We start from the raw sequence: 26,383 nt of genomic DNA on the forward strand, positions 1-26,383 counted from the left end.
ATGCTGCTCAGGAGGCTGCATGTGGCCTGGGGAAGGGCGAGTAACGTGAAATGAAAACACACAAGAGGTGCAGGAAGCCTGGTCCACACTCGCCGTCCAGACACCTTTCAAACAAGTGAGGTGAGTGAATGAGGTAGAACCCCAAATCCTCCACCCAGGCACGGGCAGGCTGAAAGGGCCCACCGCCTCTCACAGCCTTATCTCCTTTATCAAGGCCACTGAGGGTACAGAACCTGGGCAGAGACCCAGAGCAAACAGAAATGAAAGATCAGGCTATGTACCCAGAAGAGAGGGACAGGTTTTCAATTCAAGAAAACAGGATGGCAGCATTTGCCTGCTTGGAGTGCCGATGAGGTGGACACACGCACGTGCAGAAATGACGTGAGATGACACGCTTAGTAAAACGATACACTTTACTCACACAACCTGAACCTCTACTAAAACCCAACCAACCACAAGCTGTTTGCTATCCTTTATTAAGAGGCCCCACACTCCTGTGGGGCTCCAGCCAAACCAGACAGGTCCCCTAAATATAGCAGGAGGCCTGGAAGGGGAAGGGAATGACTTAGGATCCCACACCTCCCTGGAAACAGAAATCCACCACAGACAGACGGACAGACGGACGGACAAGAGCCGGGGAGGAGAACCCACCTCACTCTTGGTTCTCTCCCCGTTGCACCCACTCAAAAAGAAAGTCAAACACTGGCTATGCAGACCCCAGCCCACCCGCCCACCCATAGCAGCGTTTGTGGGACTCCCCCCTGCAACGGGTAGCCCCAAGACAACTTCCTAGGGTTCCTCCTTGACTTTGGTTTGCTCCTGGCAACTCCGCGCCCTCTTCTTCCCTCAGCCTCCAGCTCACTCTCGGCATCTTCTACCACCTACTCGGACCTTCCCTCTCTCTCGCTCTCTGCTTTCTGGCCTCCCTGGCCCAGGGCTTCTTGGGAAAGCAGCGGGCTCCTTCCTCCTAGCAAGGGCCCTCACTAGGCCCTGTCTGCCCAGCATGTGGGACTCACACAGCTGCCCCACTCTCTTTGAGGTCAGGGGCTGAGCGCTGCCTTCGCATTCGCGGAGGGGTAGTGTATGGTGGGTAGCGGGGCCCTGGCCGCTGGGGTGGGTAAGGTTGGGGCTGTTGGGGATAAGAATTGTGCTTCTGGGGCCGTAAGTGCTGGGGTTCTGGCTGTGTAGAACCCCCTCCCCGAGATCGGCTCCCCCCATCTAGGGAATTCCTGCGAGGACGGTGGGGCCTTCGGGGACTTGGAGGCCTGCGGTTAGGGGGAGGTGGGGGGGCAGTGACCTCTTCAGGGGGTTGGGGAGTTGGGGCCTCTCCACTCCCCATTCCTGGCCAGGACTCCCTATGCTGAGGGTTGCTCTTGAAGGGGAAGCGCAGCTTGCAATCATGCGGGGGTACAAAGCGGGCTGGAGGCCTGCGCAGTCCCCCACCCCGGCCCCCAGAGCCCTGCAGTCCCTGCAGCCGCAGCTGCTCCTGCTTGAGCCAGCGAAGGCGGCCACGCCGGAAGGCAGGGTCCTCTTCCATCAGTCTCGACACCCGCTCCCAGCTGGACAGGGGTGGTGAGGTGGGCCGGAGAGCTGGTGAGTGGTCATTGGGCACTGCCTCCTCTACTGCCTCTGACCCTTCGGGTGGGGCCCAGGTGACCAAACCAGATTCTTCATTATCATCCTCAAGATCCTGGGAGAGAGAATAGGAGAAAAGAGATGTAGGGAGAGCACAGTACCCGGTGCGAGATTCAAAGAGTACATTACACGAGCCTAGAGGGACAGATGGGGTGTAGAGTGTGGTTTGGAGATAATGGCGCTAGGAGCATCGGCCCACCCACTAAACGGTATGGGCTCAATCCTGTCTGCCACCTCTTATCTGTGTAATGATGTCAGTAATAACACCATTTGCCACCAAGTGCCGTAAGAACTAAGTGCGCTCCACTTCAGGTGGAGACCAGAGTAAGGAAGGACAGGAAGCCAGTTAAGGGCGGCCACCATGAATTCACCGAGAGGTCAGTACTTCAGTCAAGGCCTGGAGGAAGTGAGAAGCCAGCAGTATGACTGCAGGGGGGAAACCAGGGAGGGACAGACCAACAGGTCCCAAGGCCTTGAGATATGAGCATGCCCAGCAAGCTAGAGCAGCTGCAGTGGGGTCTGTGAGGGGACAGGACTGGAAGCCACTCTGGAGAGGAAGCTTTTGGTAACCTCAAGTCATGACTATAACCATCTGTGGTGTCCTTAGAGGGTGTCTGGAACAGGGCAAAGCTGCTTGTAACACAACGTCACAATGTATATTTGAGTGAATACATGCAAAGGGGGAGAAAGGGGAGTATCCCCATTCAGCCTCTCCAGAGTGATCAGAGGGGAGGCTAGTTTTGTGGACACATAGGAACAGGCTTTAAGTAGCCACCAAGTGCTGTTCTCTATTAGTGGTTCTCAGACTCTACTTCAGAAACACCTCGGGAGTCTATTAGACACAGACCACCAGAGAAACACTGGGTATGCTAGGGTTGGTGGATGTCAGAATCTGTACTTTTGTTTCTTTTTTGAGATGTACCTCAGGCTGGTCTTGAACTACTGATCTTCCCGTCTGCCTCTTAAGAGCTAGTATTATAGCCATGTGCTAAGCATACCTAGTCCAGAATCTGCACTGTGTCTTTGTGAAGATATTTTTATGCGTATGTGTACACGGACATGGGCCCAAGGGTGTGTGTGTAGGGCAGAAGACAACCTTCAGTGTCCTCCTCAAGTGTGTCGACCTTGTTTTTTGACACAGGGTCCCTTACTGCCCTAGAACTCACGGAGTAGACTAGACAGCCAGCCAACAAGCCTTAGGGACCTGCCTGTTTCCATTCCCTCTTGCCTACAGCACTAGGATTGTAAGTGTGCACCACTGTACCCAAAAAGGGTTCTGGGAATCGAACTCAGATCCTCATGTTTTGGTGGCAAGCATTTACCACCTGAAGCCTGTAGAATCTAATTATTTATTTTTCTGCCTGCACGTATATTTATACACCACATGTGTGCAGTGCCTGCAGACCAGAGGAGGGCACTGGAGTTCCAAGCAACTAAGTGGGTGCTGGAAACTGAATTGGGGTCCTCTGAAAGAGCAGCTTAGTGGCTGAGTCACCTCTCCAGCCCATATACAATCTATTTTTAGAATCAATCTGGAGATTGTGAAGCATGTGATTCATAAACTCAAAAAACAAACAGAGCCTGTTAACTTCAATAAGCCTTTTCAAAAGACAGGGAAGAAAGTCGGTATGTGATGGGACGCTGCAGGATCCTAACAGGCAGGCAAGAGCTGAAGGAGGGGAGGGAAGACTGGCCAGCAGGCTTCCTACCTGGGTCAACGGGATAACCCTCTCCATGCGGAGCATCCGGTCCCGCAGGGCCTGCAGCTCGCGGTCCTTACTGCTGTTCTGCAGCTTTACTTCCTGCAGAATTCCTGTCAGCTTGTCGATGTGAGCCCGGAGGTCCTCCACCTCTGCCCCACGGGCTCCTTCCTCACCGCCACCTCCACCACCTCCACATCCTTCTTCTTCACCCACAGTATCCCAGACATCCCTGGCCACCGCTCTCCAGGCATCTCCAGGGCCCTCCGGCTTGCCGTAGGTACGACACAGCTCCCTCATCTTGAGAGCAGCCAGGGCTTCGATCTCTGCTCGTCCATGACGGAAGTCGGCCAGGGCCACCTCATAGCATATCTCCTTAACGGCTTGCATCTTCAGGTCAGCCATGGTGGCCCATCGGGGGTCTTTGCCCTGGAGCCGCCGTCGCTGAGGGATCTGATAAACTCTTCGAGGGGCCCTGCGCTTGCCACTGCTGGGCAGGCCACAGCGCTTGACAATGGTCTGGACTGTGGTAGGGGGCAGCTGCTCCCGCAAGGAGGAAATCAGCCGCCAGCTTTCTTCACAAGAGCGCTTGTCAGAGTCTTCCCCACTGTCAGAGTCTGCATACTAGGGCCAGAAAGAAGAGAACTAAGGCCACCTCAGAGACCACCCTTGTGTCAGTAGACACAGGGAACCATCCAGTTAGTACACCTGGACCCAGGACCTGCCTCTCAGGGACTGGTCTGGACAGCAAAGCTAACTCTGATGATGAACCACTTACAACAGCAGCTGTCAAGTCTAATAGTAGCAGTTAACTGTGTCTGGGGTTTTGAGCATATATGTCATGTGCCACGTAACTACAGAGATGTGTTCTGAGAAATGTGTCCTAAAATGATTTTATCATTGAGCATTACAGACTGCATTAAAATAAGTCAAGGCAGCCACACATTATTAGCTGATATCATCTCACGGGACCACCCCTGTATACATGGTCTGTCATTGACAGTACTGTCATTATGCAGCAAATGACTATGTATTACTCTTGGGATAAGGTTAAAGACTTAAAAGTCCATTTAAGGAACAATCTTACATGAATGATGACACCTGGAAGTGATCTCAAGGGGCCAGGACCACTGCAGTGCAGGGAGCACCATTAACTGAGCAGAGTGCTAGTTCCCGTACATGGCAATGGTTACTTCTACTTCACCTTTCTCTCCTAACTTTTCCTGCTAGAAGTCACCCAGGAAACCAAGAACAAAGCTAGGCTGAGATGATGCCAGCTTCACTGTTAGTCTGTCCACTTGCCCATCTCCAGGCTCTGCTGGACCCCCACTTGTCCCTCACCAGCCGCTGCTGTTCCAGCAGAAGGTCAGCCTCTTCCTTTTCTTTCCGGTACTGATTCTCCAAGTCCTGTAGCCTGGAATCAGACAGAGGGAGGAAGAAGCTGTGAGGTCCCTGGAGCTACTGCAGCGGGCATCACCAACAGGGGAATGCTAGGCTCCCAGAGGTCGGAGGGACCCATGGGGGACGCCCTCGCACCTCTTTTCCATCTCTAGCTTGATGTCTATGCCCTGCTGCTCCAACAGCTCCTTCTGAGCAAAGTTCCAGTCCACAGGCTCTGAGGGAGGTCCTGGGGGTGGGGGGACCCCACGTTCTCGTTCCAGCCGTGCTTGCTCCGGGTGATTAAAGCGGAAAACATGGTTTTTGCCCATTACAATCCTGTTTCCTGGAAATGGGAAGAGCAGACTTCCTCACCCACAGCAGCAAAAGCATGTCCAGGCCTAAGCACAGATCTTGCCCTTGATTCCAGGGGACCTGCTCTACCACCCCAAAGCTGAAACAGTCAGAGTCAATGCGCCTCTCACTGACCCAGGAGCACCTGCTTATTCAGGTGCGGACCCCAGGGAACATCTGCTTATTCAGGTGTGGACCCCAGGGAGCATCTGCTTATTCAGGTGAGCTGCGGGAAGAAAAGGCATCCTCTTCCCATGTCCCCAGGGAAACAAGAAGCCAGGACTTCACACAGTAATCTCTTCTCCCAGCTCCTTCCTGTCCTCACTCTTTCTGACCTTTCTGATCTATCCCAAGGTCTCATCCTAGAAGGTACCCAGAAAGCCCTGCCCTAGCACTTCCTAGGAAGGCTATGTCCCAGGCCTACACTCTGTAACACATCTTTTGTGTGTGTGTGGTACTGGGAATTGAACACAGGGCCTTGCGCATGCTAGGCAAGCGCTCTACCTCTGAGCTATGTCCCCAGCCTCTGCGACACATCTTCTACCTGACTTCAGCACCAGCGGCTCCGTCACAAGCTTCCCATTGACATATGTCTCAGCTCCTTCACAAGGCTCCAGTGTGACCATCACTGAGTGGAGGGAGAAAGGAAGGCCAGGGAAAGATTAGACTCTCAGACACTGTACTGTGGTTAGACTCCCACCTTATCTCACCCCCAAAGCACACATGCACCACCAGGTCCACCCCAGTACCTGCAGGGGTGCCACAGCCCCTCTGGTGGCAGGCAGCACAGGAAAAGAAGAGCAGAAGGAGGGTTAGAGACCCTACTGTGACTCCCAGAATCCTCTGCAGTGGATCCTATGGACCCACCACCACGCTCCCTAATCACAGCTCAGAAGTCATCATTCTCAGAGGCCCCAGCACTGCAGCCTGCCAGGCGTCCATTCCCACTTGTCTTATTAACACTACCCCTATCCAGATCTGGATGCCTCTAGTGGGCACTCTGTCTACTGCATCTCGCAAATGGCTGCCATCCAGTTAATCTTCTCAAGTCACAACCAACATAGGATAAATAAAGTCAGCCCAAGCCTAGCTGGACATGGTGCCACATATCCTAACGCCCATTATTCAGGAGGCTGAGGCAGAAGGATTGCTGGAAGTTTGAGGTTAGCTAGCCTGAACTAGCTAGTCTAGTTCAATGAGTTTGAGCTCAGCCTGGAGTACATGGTTAAGACCCTACCTCAGAAAACAAATAGAAAAAAATCCCACCCAAATACCTGTCTACCTTTGAGGTCGTTGCTTACAGGAGCACAAAGATACTCAAAGCAGCCCTCTTAAGAAGTGGTATCTTATTTTTACTGGAGGACCCTCAAGTTCCTAAGACCAGGATCTATGACTGCTGAGCCAGTGATACTTAACAAATTATCTAGGTTTTGAAATTTTCTATAAATTGGGATAATGAAGTCTTTATTCACAGAGTAGTTGAAAATATAATGTTAATATGCAAACACAACTTATTAATTATCTATTTCTCAATTTATTGAGTCAGGGTCTCATTGTGTAGTCCTAGAACTCTTACTATGTAGACAAGGCTAGCCTCAAACTGTCTGCCTCTGCCTTCCAAACGCTGGGATTAAATCTGTGTGCCGCCATGTCTAGACTTTTTCTATTTACTCTGTGTGTGTGTGTGTGTGTGTGTGTGTGTGTCAGAGAGACAGACAGACAGACAGACAGACAGACACACACACACACACACACACACACACACACACAGAGGCAGACAAGTAGACTAGAGATTACACTTAGGGCTCTACCACTAAGCTATATCCCCAGCCTAACTTACTTTTATTTTTATTTAAGATTTATTTATTTACTTATTTATTTTTGAGTACACTGTTGCTGTCTTCAGACACAGCAAAAGAGGGCATCAGAACCCATCACAGATACCATGTAGATGCTGGGAATTGAACTAAGGATCTTTGGAAGAGCAGACAGTGTTCCTCATTGCTGAGCCATCTCTCCAGTCCAACTTTTTTATGTCCTATGTAGCTTTGACTATTCTGGAGCTCACTCTGTAGACCAGAATGGCTTCAAATTCTTAGAGATCCACCTGCCTCTGTCTCCCAAGTGCTGGGATTAAAGTCATGTGCACTAAGCCTGGCTCTCCGCCCCCATTTTTTAAAAATTGTTTATACTACAAGTAATAGAAAACCATGGGAACTAGGATGGATTCCAGCATCAAACAGAAACAGGTACTGGGCCTACTGGCGGTGCAGAGGGAGGACCAAGGCAGCACAGATAACCCTAGCTTATGGACAGAGGACAGGCAAGGTTTCCGTGACGGAGGAGAGTCCAGCTGAAGTGGATGACTTAGATGTCAATGGGCAGAGGAAGGCTGGGAAGGACACATCTAAGGGCAACCCTGCATGACTGAGAACATCGAGAGGACTGGCAGGAGTGGGGGCAGTTTATCTTACTCTCATTTACTTCCCACCATGCCCCAATACTCAGCCATATGCCAAGTAAAAACCACCAACCCCTGCTCTCCCAGACCTTAACCTAGCCACTAAGGTAGATGAAGACTAGGATAATTCAAGGCCAGTGAGGATGACTTAGCAGGTACAGGTATTGCTACCACGCCTGATATGAGTTCAATCCTCCCAATTCATATGGCAAAAGGAGAGAACTGAGCTGTGACAGTTGTCCCCTGACTTCCACAAGCATGCACAGACACTAAAGAAGAACATATCTCAACAGGATGATTGTAACTTTTTTTGTTTGTTTGTTTGGTTTTAGAGGCAGGGTTTCTCTGTGTAGCGCTGGCTGTCTTGGAACTCACTCTGCAATCCAAGCTGGCCTTGAACTCACAGAGATCAGCCTGCCTCTGCCTCCCGAGTCCTGGGACTAAGGTATGCCACCACTGCCTGGAAATTCTAACAATTTTTAAAAGCAGATAATCTAAAGATTATCTAAAGGATGGAACAGGTGTGGTGTTACAGAAAGAAAATGGGACCTGAGGTGACTGTTCCAGACCAGTCAGCAGACACTTTAATACCCTACAGGGAGGATAGCCTTTAACTCCTGGTTCTCTGCCACCCCACACACTCCCAACGCCCTGTCTTGGGGGTTGGGATCACAGACACGTGCCAACACATTCAGCTGTGTGCAGTACTGGAGTGCGAATTCACAGCGTCACACAAGCTCCACGGACACTCTACCACACCAGCCACATTCCCAGTCCTCATTTCCTGGTTCCTGACCCTCAGGAATCCAGCAGCCAGGGCACAGCCAAGGGCACAGCCCCTGCAACTGTCAATCTGTGTTTCGATCCAGTTCTGTTGTTTTCTAGGATTATCTAATTTGGACACCTCAGTCCTGTCTCCTATGAGCTGAGACAACTCAAAGAGAAAACTAGATGGTCAGTCTATATAACTACTGCACGTCCCCAATGCCTACACCTTCTCTACCTGTCTCTAGTAAATCTTAAGTCCACTGTTAGAACAGCCCAGATAGACTACCCTTTGGAGCACAGACAGACTGTTTTTTTTATTGTGACATATGTCACAGTCTTGCATACTAAACGTCTGTCACTTCCTCTGACACACTATGCACTCTGGAATATAGGCTTGCCCCACAGGTATCACAGCCATATGCTGTGAGTGTCACCTCCTCTGACAGACACACTGTGGACACCTGGAACATGGGCTTGCCCCACAGTTGTCACATGGCCACATGTTGTGTGTGTCACCTCCTCTGACACACTATGGACTCCTGGAACATGGGCTTGCTCTACAAGACCTCACATACGTTAATATCTCCCTTCCCAAGCCTATGGCCTGAGGATAACCACAGAACAGGAACTCAGCAATAGCTTGCTGTTCTGAACTGATTTAACAGCTTCCAGCCCCAAAAGGGGAAGCGCTTATTCACCAAGGGGACCCAAACCAGACCAGACTGACTGCACCAATCTGCTGACCCTGACTGAACCAAACTGAAACCGAATGTCTTAACCTGAGCTGTAAGCAACATGATAGTATTTTCTTCTTTTTCTTTCTTAATGGTCTCTACACAGTGCCTAGGCTGGCACCCAACTCCTAGGCTCAAGTGAACCTCCTGCCTCTGCTCCACATGTACATTCCTGGCTAACGCTTAGTGCCTGCTCCACCAGCATGTAGACCTGAGTTTTGTATCCCCGGTAAGAGCTGGCTATGGTAATGCACAATGTCACCAGAGGGCTAGGGGAAGTGGAGAAGGTGGCTCTTTGGAGCTCCCTGGCTACCCAGGCTTGCTTTATCATTGGGCTTTTAGGTTCACGGAAAGACTGTGTCTCTGAAAAAGAATCTGGAGAAACGATTACAGAGGACAACTGATGTCAATCTCTGGCCTCGATACGAACACAACACACACACATACCCACACAGACACATATACATATCACACACATAAAAAGTGCTGAAAGCCAGGTATGGAGCCTGCACAGTGTTTGAGAGGCTGAGACAACAGGATTAAGAGTGTGAGGTCAGTATGACCTACAAAGAGAATCCAAAGCAAACAGAAAATGTGTTGGGGCGAAGGATTCCGTGGTAGTGCACCGGGCTCTGTTAGAGTTCTTGTCTAGCAGGCACACGGTGAAGCCCAAAGGATTCCGTGGTAGTGCACCGGGCTCTGTTAGAGTTCTTGTCTAGCAGGCACACGGTGAAGCCCCAGGTTCAATCCTCAACAGCATGAAACAAACACTCTAAACTGTGCGATGTCTTGATATGTCTAACAAGCTGTCACCCTCGGAACCTGGGATTCTTTTTGTTTGGTTGATTTTCCAAGACAGGGTTTTTCTGTGTAGCCCTGGCTGTCCTGGAACTTGTTGTGTAGACCAGGCTGGCCTCGAACTCACAGAGATTCTTCTGCCTCGGCTTCCCAAGTGCCAACACTCCTGGCTAGAACCTGGGATATTTAAAAGCTTTATAGTTATATTAAGAGCAAAAGGCCCAAGAGCTTTGGAACCACAGGGACACCTAGGTCATTTAGCGTTCAGAAACCTTTGTCACCATAGCTGCACCAACCCAAGTTTCCCACAGAGACAAACTCAGATATCCTATTGAAACAAATACAGGTTTCAAACATAATAACCACAGAGCTAAAGGAAAAAAGAATGAAGGAAGGCAGTATTTCTATTTCCTCACCACCCAAGTCTCACTCTCCAATGTAGAGTGTCTGCTACCTGTGTCTCAAGACCCCAGCTGTCCACAGCCACACACAGAGCCCCATGCCCACACTGCTTCCCCATGAGCTCAGAGCTACAGAGGGAGAGGCTGCACCCTCCTCTGCATGGCTCGTGTGTGGTACACAGGCCCCTTTCTATCTTAGCAATCCTACTCTCCCCTCCTGGTCATTACCTTCTCCATCAGGCTGAGGGAGGCTGCGGAAGAGACAGTGCTGCTCCCGGATGAACTGGCCAGTCAACTTGATGTCCACATCTACCTGGCCGACCCTGGGGGAGTAATGGCCAACATTTTCTAAGCATGTTCAATATTTGCCAGCTGCCTCCCGAGTCCCAGGAGTACGAGCTCATCCAGCTCGTCAAATGTTAATCTCATTTCACAAACAAAGACTGGGGTCCAGGGAGGGGAACATGAGCAATACTGAAGCTGGGACTAGAGCCCAGGCATTGCTGATCCTTAATCATCAGCAAAGGGGAAAGGGCAGCTTGGGCAGCCTTACACCTTTATCTACAGGTTTTCAAGCCACCTGGCTCAAGCCTGGAGACTTCTTTTTTTTTTTTGGTTTTTTGAGACAGGGTTTCTCTGTATAGCCTTGGCTGTCCTGGAACTCACTCAGTAGACCAGGCTGGCCTCGAACTTAGAAATCCGCCTGCCTCTCAAGTGCTGGGATTAAAGGCGTGCGCCACCACTGCCGGACCAGCCTGGAGCCTTCTGTGAACATTGGCTCTCACAGCACGGCGCCAGCCAAGGTTTCCTTTTGCCTTCCCCTAGGGTCTCAGCTGCTAAGGAATCTTAGAGGCTAAGACAGCAGCAGCCTAGTTCCCACCAGTTCTTCTGCCCCAGTAAGACCTCTTTCCCAGGAGCCACCCCATGGTGACAAGGTGCCAAGAATTACAGACTGGTCACTGATCTGGGGGCCTCAACAGTTTTTCAAGATCAGAGAGGAGTTAGGAGTACACACACACACACACACACACACACACACACACACACCATTATATACCTATAATCTCAATATTTGAGAGGCTGAGACATGAAAATTTTGAATTTGAGACTAGCTTGGGCTACAAGGTCTCAAAACGGGAGGTTGTGGTGGGGAGGGTGCAGAGTTGGAAAGATGGCTCCTTGGTTAGGAAAGAGCATAGAGCATATACTTGTACTACCTTTTTTTTTTGGACACAGGATTTCTCTGTGTAGCCCTGGCCATCCTGGACTCACTCTGTAGATCCACCTCCTCTGCCTCCCAAGTGCTGGAATTAAAGGCGTGCGCCACCATGCCCAGCCACATAGTCACATGTACTGCAATTAAGGAGGCCTAAGTTTGGTTCCCAGTACCCATGTCAGGCAGGTCACAACTGCCCATAACTCCAGCTCCAGGGGATCTGATGCCTCCTTCAGCCTCTGTGGGCCTGCACACATGTGGCATTCCCTGACGCAGACACACGCACACAAATAAACAAAGTCTTTGAAAAGAAAAAATGCTGAAAGAGCACTCAGGGAGGCAGCTGTCCAGAGACCTGGAGAATCTGCAGTGGCCACCAAAGAGAGTCACAATGATCAATGTGTCAGTCACATACCACCCTGAAGGATATGAAAGTATTTACCTGGTGACGCCATCTTTGATGTGGTAGAGAAGACATTCAGACATCAAGGGGTCCTCATTCAGATTTACCAGGTGGGGAGTCTGTAGATAGACAGGCAGAGGTGGTCAGGGCTAAAGGTTCATGATAATCAGAATGACCACAGAGAAGAAGAGAACAGGGGGTTAGGAGTGGATGTCTCTGGTTTTGGTACTGTCCGCTGCTCGTTCTGCTCTTACTGGTGGGGAGCCTTCCACCCTCCATCCTTCCCCAAGCACCTCTGGTTCCCAACTCTCACACAGCATCTTCACTCACAGCTAGACCTAAAAAGCCATCTCCCCACCCCACCCACACCCACACCCCTAGTAGCCTGTCCTAGAGCCTGTCTCAGCACTGCAAACTCCCTGGCTAGAAGCCATGGATAACACCTGCACCAACATTGTTTTCTTTGTGTCCCTTCTACCCCCAGCCCCATTGCTTCTTCCTACACATCTGCCTTGTAACTTCTGGGAAGGAAGAGAAGGGCAGGGTCAGGAAATGGGTACACCCCGCCTTCCATTATACCTTGAATTTCTATGAGCATGGATTACTTTTAATAATTTAAAAAACAAGTGTCACCCTCCATTTTAAAATCAAACAAAAGTTAAGCATGATATGTATATCTATAATTCAGGCACAGAGGCAAAAAGGGTTACAAGTTCAAGGACAGCCTGGGATATGTAGCATGGCTCTGACTAAACACACAGAACAAAAAACTGTTTCTTGAAGCAGACTCCTTCCCTTCCCTGAGCCTCTTCACCTAAGGCCAGGGTCACTTACTCCAGCAGCTGTTCCTGCCCACAGCCTCACACACCTGACTGATCATTAAGCTGCTTTTCAGTGAGCGAGTAACCCACTCTCTGCCTCTACAGCACACTGTCACCTGTCTTTCTTATGTCACCCCACCCTCCTCAAGTATGTACCTCTGGGGAACACACTGAACTTGTTCCCTCCATACTCTTTAGGCCACACACTGTCACTCCAGGAAAAGACCTTTCCCTATGGTGGCTGCCTGGGCCCACACACCCTGTACCATCCCTCTTCAGACTGCCTGAGTTTTGGGTTCCCAGTCTCCCGCCCACAACGCCTGATGGCCAGAAACCTCGATGGACACTCCCATCTGACTAGACTCTGCTCCACATTCTGACTTCCCTGGACCCCAGCTCACATGTCCAAGCCCTTTTGAGGGTCTCTTCCCCAACTCTGTGCTCTTGCCCAGTGTACTGCTCAGCACCCCCAGAAACAGGTCTTGGGAACCTCTGGCTGCTGAGGGAGCTGCTAGCTCCACCATGTTCCCACACCCAGTACAGCCTATTTACCATCTCCACCCACACTGTCAAAATCATTCACCTCATTTCCCTCTGGGTCTGTCTCAAGTGCCCCTTCCATGAAGCTTTCCTAAGCCCTCCAACCAATGAAGCCTCCATTCTATACAAGGATTTGCTTCAGCATTCTAACTCACCTCAGGGTGGTTCTGGGCGGGACAGGGCTGAGTCAGACAGTCATGGCTGGTTGGCTGGCCTATCAGGCCATCAGAGCCAACATGGGAAGGCAAGACTTGGTGTGGAAACACCACTCATTACAAATGGGGAAAATGACCTGGGCCTGGACATGCCTTTAATCTAAGCACTCAAGAGAAAGAGGCAGGTGGATTTCTGACCCAGATGTCAGCCTGGTTTATATAGTGAGCTCCAGGCCATCTAAAGCTACTTAGCGAGACCCTGTCTCAAAGAAAAGGAAAGGAAAGAAAAGAAAAAAATGGAGGTTTGCGTGACCACAGAGACTGTTGACTTTCTCATGCCCTTGCTTGGATTATTTGTTCACTGATTTGCTCGGGGAGTTGAGAGGTCCGCTATTCTGCAGCAACTCATATGCAAAGAGAAACAAAGGGCAACCAGGGAGCTCGCACTGTGGAGGCCTTTGTGGGAAAGGCAGGATGGGATGCATCTGGGGGGACAATGAAGGCATGACATGCAGAAGGAAGACGTTTCAGAGGGGGGAAGACTGGCAGAAGTGTTGAGGCCAAAAGGCACAGGGCATAGAGGCAAAACTGCTAGGAGAGGCCCAAGATTTCTCTGGGATGCACTCTGCAGTGTGAGCCCAGGACTGTGCCCAGAGTATCTGCCTGCTTCTCCCTGGGCATCTCATAGCGGCTGCTGCCAGAACTGCCTCAAGGGACACTCACATCTCCTTCCTACATTACAGTGTCAGACCTGTCCTGAGACTGGCAGACACTGATGGGCTCTGGAAGCAGAAACTGATCTATCCCTAGGGAGCGGGGACATGATTTGGGGCAGTGCTTTTCAATTTCTGCTCAGCCCAGGAACTCTTTGTTCAAATGAAACCTTATCTCGAAGTCTAGGATATCAAGCAGATAAGCAAGGAGCCAATCAGCCCAGGCTGAGGTAGGGAGGTCCTGCTCCCCACTCCGAACATCAGCCCTTGGGAAGGAAGCTCAGATTTGAAAATCACTGATTTAGGAAGTCCTTGGGCTTGATAATTGGGGTCCTGGCAAGAAGAGTCTTCCCTTAGAGTCTTTACTCTTTCCAAGACAAACTACAGCTTTGCCCAACTTTGCATCCCACCATTCCTATGTTATGGCTAGCCCTACCAAACCCGTTTGGCCAGTAAGCCTAACAGCTCTCTTGTCTTTTAAACATCTGAGAAATGTTCATTCCCACCACAATAAGGAAGTACAAACTATCCGAAGACTCCCGCTCACCAGTCACATTGATAAAGTCTGACCAACAAAGGGTTTTGAAAAAGACAAGGGAAGCCATGGATGATGGCAAGTGGCTATACTGTCACACCTGGGAGATGCGAGCAAGAAGGATCAGAAGTTGAAACCAAAATTAACTTCACAGTGAGTTAAAGATCAAGGCCAGCCCGAGCTCCATGAAACCATACCAAAAAACAAAACAAAACAAAAACAATAAATAAATAAACTTAAATTAATGACAACAAAAGGCAAGGGTTGGGGCACTGAGTGGAGAAGACAAATGGGCTCTCCTACAGGTCGCCCTTGGGAGTTAAACTGGCCTGAATACAATCGTCAGAGGGCACTTCAGCTTAGATCAAGACCTTGTTTTTATTTATTCATGTTAATTAATTAATTAATTAGCATGTGAGGGTGCACTAGTGCCCCAGTGTGCATGTGAAAGGCAGAGAACAACTTTCAGGAGTCAGTTCTCTCCTTCTACCTCATGGGTCACAGGGATTGAGGTCAGAGCCTCAGGCTTGGTGGCAGGTGCCCTTACCTGCTGAGCCACTCGGCCTGTCTCTAGATGAACTTTAGAACCACAGCTGGGTGTGGTAGTGAATGTCTGTAATCCCAGAGTCTGGGAGACCAAGGAGGAGGACTATCGTAAATTTGAGCTTGAGGCAGCCTGGACTACATAGAGATCTTTAGCCAAGCCTGAGCTATAGTATAACTGAGACTCTTGTCTCAAAAATACCTAAAATAAACACATAAAGGTACTAAAAAGAAAAAAATTTAAAAGGCTAACCTGAACTGCTTAGCAATTCTGAGATAGGGAATAAAATCAGAAGAGATAGAGAGGGAAGGTCATGGCTTAATCAGTAAACAGGCTTGCCATGCAGGAACAAGGATTTCCAACAACCATAGAAAACCAGGGCCAGCAGCAGCCTGTGCCCATGACGCCAGCACTGTTGAGGTAGAGACAGACAGATGGATTCTTGGGATGCCTGGCCAGACAGCTAATTAATCAGTGACCTCCACATTTACCCAGAGGCCCTGTCTCAAAAAAAAAAAATAAGGTGGAAAAGAGATTGAGAAAGACGGCAATATCTGGCCTCCACCTGAGTACCTGTATGCACAAATGTGTACACACACACACACACACACACACACACAGAGTCACAAGTTCAGTCCCTGGCACTTCACAACAAGAATAAACAAAAATAAAGAGCTAGGACAGTGGCACACACCTTTAATCCCAGTACCCAGGAGATAAGAGGCCGGTGGATTTCTGTGAATTCAAAGCCAACCTGGTCTATATAAGAAGTTTCAAGCTAGCCAGGCAACACAGTGAGACCTTACCTTAAAAGTAAAATCAGGCTGGGCACTTGATTCCAAGCACTTGGAAGGCAGAGGGAGGAGGGTCTCTAAATTCAAGGCCAGCCTGGTCTACAGAGTGAGTTCTAAAACAGCCAGAGCCAGAAAAACTTTGTTTTGTTTTATTTTATTTTTATTTTTATTTTTATTTTTATTTTTTTTTGGTTTTTCGAGACAGGGTTTCTCTGTGTAGCCCTGGCTGTCCTGGAACTCACTCTGTAGACCAGGCTGGCCTCGAACTCAGAAATCCGCCTGCCTCTGCCTCCCAAGTGCTGGGATTAAAGGTGTGCGCCACCACCGCCCGGCCAAAACTTTGTTTTGAAAAAAAAAATTAACTTAATAAAAATTAAAGGTTATTACTTTACTCTAAATATCTACTCCTAAGAGTCTAGTCTTACAGATAACAGTCTTTTGTTTTGAAGTGAGGGATGAGGTCTGTATAGCCCTAGCTGATCTGAAATTTCTGACAATTCTCCTGCCTCGGCCTTCTGACTGCTGAGATTATGGACATGTACCACCATGCCTGATTTTTGGCATCTATAAAATTATACCATCATTTACAGTATCAAGAGAATGTGAAAAAAAAATGCCCACCAGTAGAAAGCTTACTAAATAAATGGTCCTTATCCAACAAAATATTCTGACTCCATGAAAAAAGGCAAGATAACATTTAAATGGAAATGTATGCAAACACTATTGTTAAAAGATTGAAGCTAGGGCCAGCAAGATGGCTCAGTGGGTAAAGCTGCTTGTCACCCAAGTCTGGCAACTTGTGTCCCATGCCCTGTACCCAGGCGTACTGGTTACTTTTAACTGTCAACTTGACACAACCTAGAATCCTATGAAGAGAATTGAATGAAGATTATCCAGATCAGACTGGCCTACGGACATGGCTGTGAGAGACAGTCTTGATCGTTAGCTGATGTAGGGGGTTCTGGCTCACTGTGGCACCATTCTCTAGAAGTAAGACAGAAGAAGGCTAGATGCAAGCCGTAACACAAGCGAGGCACTGCGGCCTCTCTGCTCCTCACTGAGGATGTGATGTGCGGAACATGGGTTCCTGTTTGACCTACCGCAATGATGGACTAGAACCTGGAAGTGTAGGCTGGATTAACCCTTCCCTTGCCTATGTGACTTCTGGTCAGGGTGCCTTAGGACACCATCAGAAACGAAACAAGAACACCCCATAAAGCTAGGAGGAATGAACAAACGACATGAAGCTGTCCCTGACCTGCACATGAGCATGGTGGCACGCATGCGCCGACACACAGTTTGTGTGTGCCCACACACAATAATGAAAAGTTTTTAACTTAAGGGGTAGCGTGGGAGCAACAAGATGGCTCAGCAAGTAAAGATGCTTGCTTGCCAAGCCTGACAATCTAAATTCAATTCCTGGAACCCACATGGTGGAAGGTGAAAATCGACTCCTGCAAGCTGTCCTCTAATTGCCACACATGGGCTCATGCGTGTAAATGTGCACACACACAGACACACGAATGATGCAGTAAAAAAAAAGAATGAGGTGGGGGGGGGGGCCCACGATCTTAGAGGAGAAGGGTAGGGAGGATGGAGAGGTGGGAACAGCAATCAGGATGCAAATTGAATTTTTTCTTTTTTTTCTTTAAAAAAAAAAAGAACAAAGAAAAAAAGAATGAGGTAATGAGTTCAGGCTGGAGAGAGCTCAGCTGTAAGAGCAATGACTACTCTTCAGGGCTCTACTCTCAGCACCTCGTGGCTTTTCACAACCTTCTGCAATCCTGTTCCACGGGGACCCAATGTCCTGTTCTAAACTCTTCGGGCACCAAATGCACATGGTGTACACATAGATGTGCAGGTGAAACATTGGTAACACATAAAAAATAAATAATAAATCTCAAAAACTAGAGAGTAATATTATGTGTGCATACAAATTTGTAACTAAAGGCTCAGTGATTCCTGCTTGCTGAATTTTCTAGATAGTCTTGACATCACAAAATACAGTAAGCCTCTTTCCCATGGCCTACCTAGAACCAGGTAGGTTCCTCTTTGTGGAACCTCTACTAACTGACTAGCCAGAGCAGTATGTCTGACCTGACTTAGGGCCTGATCCTAGCCCGTTCTGTACTATGTACTATGTACAGAACAGACAGGCCAGGCTGGTTTCCTGGTGGGACTGGAAGTTCCTGCTCTGCTCAGACTGGCTTCTGCATCATCCCTCCATCTGTGTACACCCCAGCTGTGCTGTCTTGTTTTTGGTTGTAAGTCTACCACCCCCAGCCTCTGAATCTCTACCTCTCTCTTCTTTCCTGCTGAGAATTTATCCCAGGGCCTTGAGAATGGGCAACACTCTACCACTGGGCCTTGAGGATTGAGCAAATACTCTACCACTGAACTAGAACTCCTTTTTTGAGACATGGTCTCACTATGTGGCTCTGAAATTCACTAGGTAGACCAGACTCTCTTTGAACTCAAGAGTGCTAGGATTAAAGGCATGTAACACCACGCCCTGCCAACCTTTATTTTTTTGAAATGGAATCTCACTATAAAGCTCACACTAATTTTAAACTCACCACATAGCCCAGGCTGCCCCTGACCCTTAGCTCCTCCTACGTCTGCCACCCAATGCTCAGATGCTGGGATTTTGGGCATGTACCACCACATCTGGTAGCTATGCTGAGGTATTTTAAGTATTGTTCTGGCCCAACAGGGCCTGACCACACTGGCCTTGCTTCCTTCCTCCTCAGCGAAGCTCTACGGAGCACCTACTAGCTGTCTGGCAGCACGCGCCATGTTGCCTACCACGCTTTACGTTTGTTTAGCCTCATGTCATCATGACCTCTCTCTACCAAGAAATTCTACCTTCCTAAGAAATTCAGCTGCGGCCGGGCAGTGGTGGCGCACGCCTTTAGTCCCAGCACTTGGGAGGCAGAGGCAGGCGGATTTCTGAGTTCGAGGCCAGCCTGGTCCACAGAGTGAGTTCCAGGATAGCCAGGACTACACAGAGAAACCCTGTCTCGAAAAACCAAAAAAAAAAAAAGAAATTCAGCTGCTGCATCTCTAGGCCACAGCGATGCTTCTGATGAAGACCAATAACCATCATAACCACCATAATCACTGTCAGATTTAGTTCTCCATCTGTTTTCCACTCATCTTCCCTAGTTAGCTTTAAAAAAAAATTATTTGTTTATGTCTATGAATACATTTGTTGCTTTCTTCAGACACACCAGAAGAGGGCATCAGATCCTATACAGATGGTTGTGAGCTACCATGTGGTTGCTGGGAACTGAACTCAGGACCTCTGGAAGAGCAGTTAATGCTCTTAACTGCTGAGCCATCTCTCCAGCCCCCTAGTTAGCTTTTTAAGTTAACTTTTCAAGCAGACAGCTTATGCACCAGTACTTCCCAGCTCCTCCCCTCTCCAGACTAAGCCATTCTCCCAGTAAATCCTGAGACCGAGTCTGAGAGCGCTCTTACCCGCATGTATGTAAAGAGTTAGGCTGACAGAGCTTCGTGGTCACCACAGGGTAGGGACTGTCATTGTCAGTGAACCCTATAGTAGTTGGCTACAAGCATTTAACAAGCACTGAACTCTCTAGCTGACTGCCTGAGATGGCCACGTAACACAGACAGGTGTGGGGACTGGAAAGATGACAAAGGGATAAAGCAGAGGCACCGAGTTCGAGGATTAGGTCAGGGCCCATCAGACCACATCCAACCCCTTCTTCAGGCACCCAGAGAGCTCTCTAGGCCACTCTGCCCAACCCCTCACACACCTTTTTTGGAGAGAAGACACCCACAGTACCGCCATCCTCCCGGACAGCCACGCCCATCTCGGCCAGCAATGCTTCTCTGTGAGCAAGGGAAAGGCAAATGTCAACCGTATCATGCCACCCATGATCTTTCCCTGCAGAGGTGTCAGCCATCCCTCTGGCCCCTCGTACCTCTCCATTCTCAGAGCTTCTGTCTTTCGAAGCTTCTCCTCCCAAGTCTCATTCAGCTCAGCTATAATCTTCTCTGTTTCCTGAAGGCATTGGGATAGACAGAACGCAAAGGTCAGGCCCAACACCTACCACAGAGACCACCATACGCTTGAGATGCCTTCCTCCACTTCAGCCTTGGTTCTGGAGAAAGAAAGTTGGAGCAGCGCCCAGACTGCCACCCTTGCCAGATCTAGCTCCCCTCCCCACCTGCAGCCTCTCCATGGCCTCCTCAGGCCCAATCTGGGGCTCGGCACCGGGTGAGAATGAGGGCTCCAGCTCTCCATTATGTGGAGGAGGAGATGAGGGTGAAGCCGGGGCAGGGGGAGACGATGCAGCGGGCAGAACACCTCCAGGACTCCCCTCTTCCACCTTTAGACCTGGAAGGGAGAAAGGGAGAAGAGGCTAAGACAGAACTGATCAGAGACAAGACTAAGAGAGTCACAGAGAACTGCAGAGGACATCTGGGCAATTTGCCACCAGGGAGATGGCCCTCCTAAGCATTGATGACAGCAGCTGAGACCCCAGGGAGGGAGAGCCTCACTCTTGCCTGAGGTCAAGCTGCCAGTTGGTTCCACTACCAGGAAGCTCTTAGCTGGGTTGGGTTTGAAGACGCCCTGCATCATGTGCCCCTAGGATAAGATGCCATACACTTTTCCTTCAGCAAGACAACTTGCCACCTCATCTCCTTCTCCTCCCTAGAAGACTCTCATTCTCTCCACGGTGCCTCTCAGCACTCTATCCTAGGTGTGACCAACAGTGACACTAAACATAGAGTGTGAACTTGATCCAGTTAATATGGACTACGTATCTTCCCACATGGATATATATATATATATATTTTTGGTAGTTTTTGCTTTGTTTTCCTGTTAAAAATATAGAATGCTGCATGAATCTGAGTGTCATCCTTGAGCAGGGGCCATGCTAATCTCTGCATCATTCCAATTTTGGTATTTGTGCTGCCCAAGTGAGCACATGACCATTAATTCTTACCAGTGAGGCTGAGCGCCACACTTAAAGACCACCCTGTCGGTGACTATTAAGCTATAGTTAATTAGAACGCCATGTTTGCAGGCCCAGGGACAAATGCCTATAATCCTAACACTTGGAAGTCTGAAGCAAGAAGATAGTGGGTGTGTGGTAACCTTGACTACATGAGACTTTGTTTCAAAACAACCTATAATTCCAGCACTTTACAGTCCACGATAGGAGGGACTACAGCAGCTGCAGTTTTCACCTGTGGGCTGTGACCCCTTTGGAGGTGTATATTAGATATCCTGTGTATCAGGTATTTAGATTATGATTCATAACAGTAGAAAAGTTACAGTTATCAAGTAGCAATGGAATAATTCTATGGTTGGGGATCACTACAACACAAGGAACTGTATTAAAGGGCAGCAGCATCAGTAAGGTTGGGAACCTCTAAAGTACAGAAGGGTCAAGGCTTCATACAGTGAGACTCAAAACCAAAACAAAGAAAGAAAAGAAAAACTTGTCATCTTACGAGAATTTCTCTAAGACACACAGCCTGCAGTGTCTTCTATGTGAATCACACATCTGTGACTTGCTATATAGTCCTTGCGCCTGCCATTTTATTAGTTCCAAAAGCCTGTCTTAAGTTTCCCTGAGAAACTAAATCTGTCCCAACTCCAGAATTTCAGAAGATCTAAGCGCCTTCTCCACATATGTGTCCACGTCACTGAACACACAAAGGGTTTAGTGGAGAACAGATCTTCACACACTCCAGGACCGGGCGAAGGGAAAGAAAGAGACAGGGTGAGCAAACTTCTCACAAGAAGCCTTCTCAACAAGAGGACAGTGAGTGTGTGTAGCCCTACCTCCCAGAGCAGAGGCTGAAAGTCCCTGAGCCATCAGCAGCTCCCGCAACCGAGCCACCTCCTCCTGCAGCTCCCGGATAAGCCGGGCGTTGGGGTCCTCATTGATGACGGCATTGCATCGGATCTGCTTGGTGCGGTCTGCATACCTGGGCAAGGAAAGGTCAAAGTGATGAAGGCAGGCCCGGGAGAACACTGCCATCTACCTTTTTCCTGTTCCCTCCGAGATCTCAAGACATTGTGACAGGGCTAGAGGCTCTCCCTCCCTCATGACTAGCCAGCCTCAGAGCTCCTGGCACCCTTGCTTTGCTACCAAAGCTGAAAACCCCACCTGAGAGTGCTGAGTGTCTCCTCGTAATTGATGTCAGCAGGACTCAGGGCTGCAATCATTGCTGTGCGCGAGTTCCCACCTAGGAATGGAAAGGATGGGGAAACTATAGGTGAGCTGGAGCCTAAGAAAAGTCATATTGGATTGGGTGAGATACTGCAAGACTATAAATAACCCCAGGACTCGGGAGGTGGAAGCTGGAGGATAGAGGTCAGGGCCAGCCTGGGATACCTGTCTCAAATTAATTAACTATATTTAATAAACAAACAAATAAAGTCAGATTATTAAACTAAGCAAGAGTGCCCCCAGTACAAAGGTCTGAGAGGCCAACGTCTGAAGTAGGCTAAAGTTGAGAATTGTGGAGCCAATCATGAAATCCAGAAATGCAGGGAAAGGTGAGGTCAGGGAGCTGTCAGGTATCTGTGAGCACTCAGAGGCCTGGGGGAGGAAGATGAACTCAGCAGTATTTAGGGTCAGGGGTAAACAGGTCAGGGAGGCTTCTGGTTTAGCAGTGTGTAGTCATAACATCAGCATAGGTAACTTCCTTGTAGCATGGGGGAAGGAATGGTGGGACAACACTGACTACATTATAGATTCTAAAGGTGGCAAAAGATTCTGTCAGATGGGATGATGGCAGGATTGGCAAAGAGTGGAAGGCACTCTCACCCAAATTCTCCTTGAGCAGCCAGGTAAGCACAGAGTCTCTATAAGGGATGAAATCCGACTTCCGCTTCTTTGATTGCTGAGGGATAAAAGGGGAAGGTAATCAGAGTGAGTCAGCCCAAGCCTTCTCTTCCTGAGACTTTTCTCTTCTCAACCCTCAGGGCTTACCAGATCTGCCAGGGCTGAGATCACCTTCCCAAGAGTAGTCAGGGACTTATTGATGTTGGCACCTTCCTGAGAAAGGACAGGAATGTGGAATTGAGACCTTCCCCTATCAATCAGATACACGTGCCCTCTGCTTGGCCAGCAAGAGTCCTAGGGGACAATCAGCAACCCCCTCCCTACACAGCCCCTAAGGCTTCCATCCTCACCTTTAGACGCATCCCCCGGGCCCCTGAGGAGTCAGCCCGCTCGCTCCCAGCAAGGTCCACCAAGCTGATCTTACTGACCTGGGGTTGGAGGAAAGAAGCAGGTTGTGGCTGGGGCAAATGAGGGGAATAGCCAGCAGAAATCTGGGTATTTAGCACAAGCTAGAGAAACTCAGGGGGAGACAAAGAATAACAGATGACATGAGAGTGAGGAGCTGGTCCCTCATCCATGTCTTCATTTATTCACTTACAAATATTTATAGGTTCACTATGTTCCACAACATGGGACACAGTGGGACTGGAGCCCTGCCCTGAGAACCTTTAAGGACAAGCAAGCAAACAGGTTATAACACACTATCTGGCAGGAGGGTAGAGGGGACTGTGGAAGCCCTGAGGAGGCGCCACCTGAGGGGCAGGGAATACACAAGCCCCTTTCGTCAGCTTACAGTCCCCATTTGAGAGACATCACTACATCGCTACCTTTTCTGAATCCAGGCCAGTAAGCTGGTCATGGGAGCGCTGGGTAAAAACGATGGTAAAGACGGCATGGGAGCGGCTGCTGGTCTCGTTCATGTTGGTGGCAGCCACAGTTCTGGAGTTGAAAGGAAAAGTCAGAGGCTTCCGTACCCTACACCTCACAATTCTGCCTCTCTTCCTTCCCATTCCCAGGTAAGCCCACCTCACCTTGCCTTATTTCCACAGTCCATGAGGTCGGCAATGTCTGCATAGGAAGTCACAGCCAATTTAGACAGGTCTTGCACGTACGGGCCCAGGATGGGGTGCTCCCGGACCCGCAGAGAGCCCCGACTCTTGGGGTTCAAGAGGTCTCGTACTCGCTCGCAATAGATCTCCATATAGCTCACCTGAGCGGGAGAAGCAGATAGGAAGTGAGGGAGCCATTAGTGACGCCACTGGAGAAACTAACCCTAAGCCCTACTGGACAGGACAAAGTTAACTGCAACTCAGATATATCAAGCATGGTGCTAAGTCTGAAAATGCTGGCCCAGTGATTTTCCCTCCAACCCGGGGAGGTGCGTCCAGTCATTAGCATCCCATAGAGGAACATACTCAGGAGCTACAAGCTGAAGTCACTGCCTAAAGTCATAAGTTAGTCAGCAGCAGAACCAGAATGAGGTCCCAAGCTGACTCCAGAGACAAACCTCAGTCTTAATCACTGTTTCCTTCATTTTTGCCCAGGGGCACCAGGCTTCCTGTCTGCCTGCACCAAAACCGGGGCTTACCTCCACAGAGTAGGAAAGCTGAGCACTCTGGTTCACATTAACTCGAGAGAAAAGGTCCTCACAGAGCTGGAAGGGGACACAGAAAAGCTCCTGGTCAGGGCATCCCTGCAGCTCCCAACCCTAGGCCAGACCTTGTCCCAAATGACACTTGCCACAGCCCCAAGGGAGTGGTCAGTTCCATGTTATAGATAGGAAAACAACCTCTCAAATTTCACATATGCCTAGAGTCACAAGGTAGTATTCAATCACACTAGGATGCAAACCCATGTATCCTGTCCCGTCGTCTATGTGCAAGGCCACTACAGTTCATAGCCACAGAAAATTATGGACACCTCTCAGTTACCCACAACTACAGTTAACACTGTCTGCAATATGGAAGTCCATAGGGGGAATGCACCAAAAACACTATAAACCAAAGTAAAACAGTAGCGAGCAATAAAGCCATGGCTCCTCTTATGTCAATGCCTTGGCTCTTCTCATGAGCCTTGCTGTCCGGTGGGTCGCTCTCAAAAGGGCCCTGGGTATTAAGTTGCAGCCACGCCTTGTATCCCATCACACTTCCAGTCACAAACAGCCCCAGACAGCCAGGTCGTGGCTTGTAGTCCTCCTTCCCCTGTGGCAACAGAAGACGTTCCTCCCCTGGCTGCCCAGTTAGGTCCCAGCATGTACCTGAGGCACAATGCCCTGCTGGCCCGGTTCCTGCCGCCCCATCATGGTGTAGGACTTCCCAGCCCCCGTCTGCCCATAGGCAAAGATGCACACATTGTAGCCTTCAAAGGCGTGGAGCAGCATCTCCTCGCCTATGTCTCGATACACCTGCTGCTGAGATGCAAACTGCGGGTCCTCCACCTAGGTGAGATGAGGGTGGGTGGAGAGAGGCAGCAGGAGCCCTAGGTGAGTTTGTGTCTATGGCCGAAACATCCTGACTGCTCTGTTTGCCCAAAGGTCCTGTGTGCCCTCATCCTGACGACACCACTCTTATCGTCCCCAAGGTTCTCATCCAGCCCGATGCTGCTCCTGATCACCTGGACAGACCCTATGTTTCCTTTCTAGGTCCTAAACACAACTCAGGAGTACTCACTCCACCCAGAGGTACTTCTCCTCCCAATCCGTTCTCCTGGATATTTGTATTTCCCAGCAATACCCCCCACTTCTCAGGACCTAAGGCTAAACTCTTTCTCTAGCTCCAACCACCTCACCGAAGTATGTGACCAGTAAGAATAGTCGAAGGTGAAGCTTTTCGGGGCATCCTTGCTCTGTTTGGGATTAATGATAGCTGAGAAAACAAAGAAAAGCCAAAGTCAAACACTCTCAACTTCTGCCCACTTTCCCATAAGCCCTGAGGATTCAGGATCCCACTCCCCACTCCTGTCCTAACTCATTTCTTCCCTTTAGTAATCCCCACCCCCTCCAGCCACCAAAGCTAATTTTGGCTTCACAGGACCCGCCCCCACTGAGCTGCCTCCCTGGATTGGGCAATGAAGGGCTGCTGGCCAACATTCCCCCTCCCAGGGACAGGAACATGGAAAGGCCAGTCTGCCCCCCCCCGCCCCCCCAGCTAGCACATGCTCTATGCCCAGCATGGCCTTCCTCCCAGGACAGGCCAGCAGGCCTGGCCTCCCCTCTGATGCCCCAGCCAGGCCTCTGGATTCACTCACAGGTGGTGTTGCCCTGCATGCTGACCACACACTTGGCATCCTGGCTGGTCTCACGGGCATTAAAGGGCCGAACCCTCACTGCCACTTTCACAGAGGCACCAGCCATAGCTTCAGAATCTCCTGCCCTCCTCAGCTGGAGGACGGAAAAAAAGGGGTGGTCAGAGGCACTGGGAAAACTCCTCGACACTGCTTCCTGCTTCTGGAGTCCATGTCTCCACACTCCATCCCAGATAGATACCCATCCCCTCAGTTGCTGCTCTTCTGGCCTTCCTCCCAAACGCCTTTCCCAAAAATATTCCTGCCTCTCTTTCCCCAACCAGATCCCAGTTTGCAGGGACTTGGGCTATCACCCCAGAGT

The 26,383-nt window shown here is 49.6% G+C and overlaps 1 protein-coding gene and 1 non-coding gene across 6 annotated transcripts in view; both read right to left on the bottom strand.

The window, feature by feature from the left end:
- Window positions 1-394: 394 nt before the first annotated feature.
- Window positions 395-26,383, bottom strand: part of Kif1c (kinesin family member 1C) — a 28,033-nt gene continuing 2,044 nt past the window's right edge. For all 5 annotated transcript variants that reach the window (XM_034505429.2, XM_034505428.2, XM_034505427.2 and 2 more), the window contains 21 exons: window positions 26,026-26,158; window positions 25,567-25,643; window positions 25,037-25,216; window positions 24,368-24,433; window positions 23,811-23,989; window positions 23,607-23,718; window positions 23,130-23,207; window positions 22,927-22,992; window positions 22,762-22,837; window positions 22,099-22,177; window positions 21,771-21,916; window positions 20,143-20,312; window positions 19,897-19,976; window positions 19,729-19,804; window positions 11,887-11,966; window positions 10,457-10,551; window positions 5,611-5,694; window positions 4,872-5,058; window positions 4,677-4,749; window positions 3,345-3,959; window positions 395-1,690 (listed from right to left, as the gene is read on the bottom strand). In XM_034505429.2, coding sequence (XP_034361320.1) covers window positions 1,013-1,690; window positions 3,345-3,959; window positions 4,677-4,749; window positions 4,872-5,058; window positions 5,611-5,694; window positions 10,457-10,551; window positions 11,887-11,966; window positions 19,729-19,804; window positions 19,897-19,976; window positions 20,143-20,312; window positions 21,771-21,916; window positions 22,099-22,177; window positions 22,762-22,837; window positions 22,927-22,992; window positions 23,130-23,207; window positions 23,607-23,718; window positions 23,811-23,989; window positions 24,368-24,433; window positions 25,037-25,216; window positions 25,567-25,643; window positions 26,026-26,131 — 3,303 coding nt within the window. In that variant the 5' untranslated portion in view covers window positions 26,132-26,158 and the 3' untranslated portion in view covers window positions 395-1,012. The remainder of the gene's footprint in view (window positions 1,691-3,344; window positions 3,960-4,676; window positions 4,750-4,871; window positions 5,059-5,610; window positions 5,695-10,456; window positions 10,552-11,886; window positions 11,967-19,728; window positions 19,805-19,896; window positions 19,977-20,142; window positions 20,313-21,770; window positions 21,917-22,098; window positions 22,178-22,761; window positions 22,838-22,926; window positions 22,993-23,129; window positions 23,208-23,606; window positions 23,719-23,810; window positions 23,990-24,367; window positions 24,434-25,036; window positions 25,217-25,566; window positions 25,644-26,025; window positions 26,159-26,383) is intronic.
- Window positions 20,804-20,907, bottom strand: LOC117712262 (U6 spliceosomal RNA). Its single transcript, XR_004607310.1, has one exon. It is a non-coding gene; the product is annotated as a U6 spliceosomal RNA (small nuclear RNA).

The sequence above is a fragment of the Arvicanthis niloticus genome, chromosome 6 (genome assembly GCF_011762505.2).
Source record: "Arvicanthis niloticus isolate mArvNil1 chromosome 6, mArvNil1.pat.X, whole genome shotgun sequence".
In the NCBI taxonomy this organism is placed as follows: Eukaryota; Metazoa; Chordata; class Mammalia; order Rodentia; family Muridae; genus Arvicanthis; species Arvicanthis niloticus.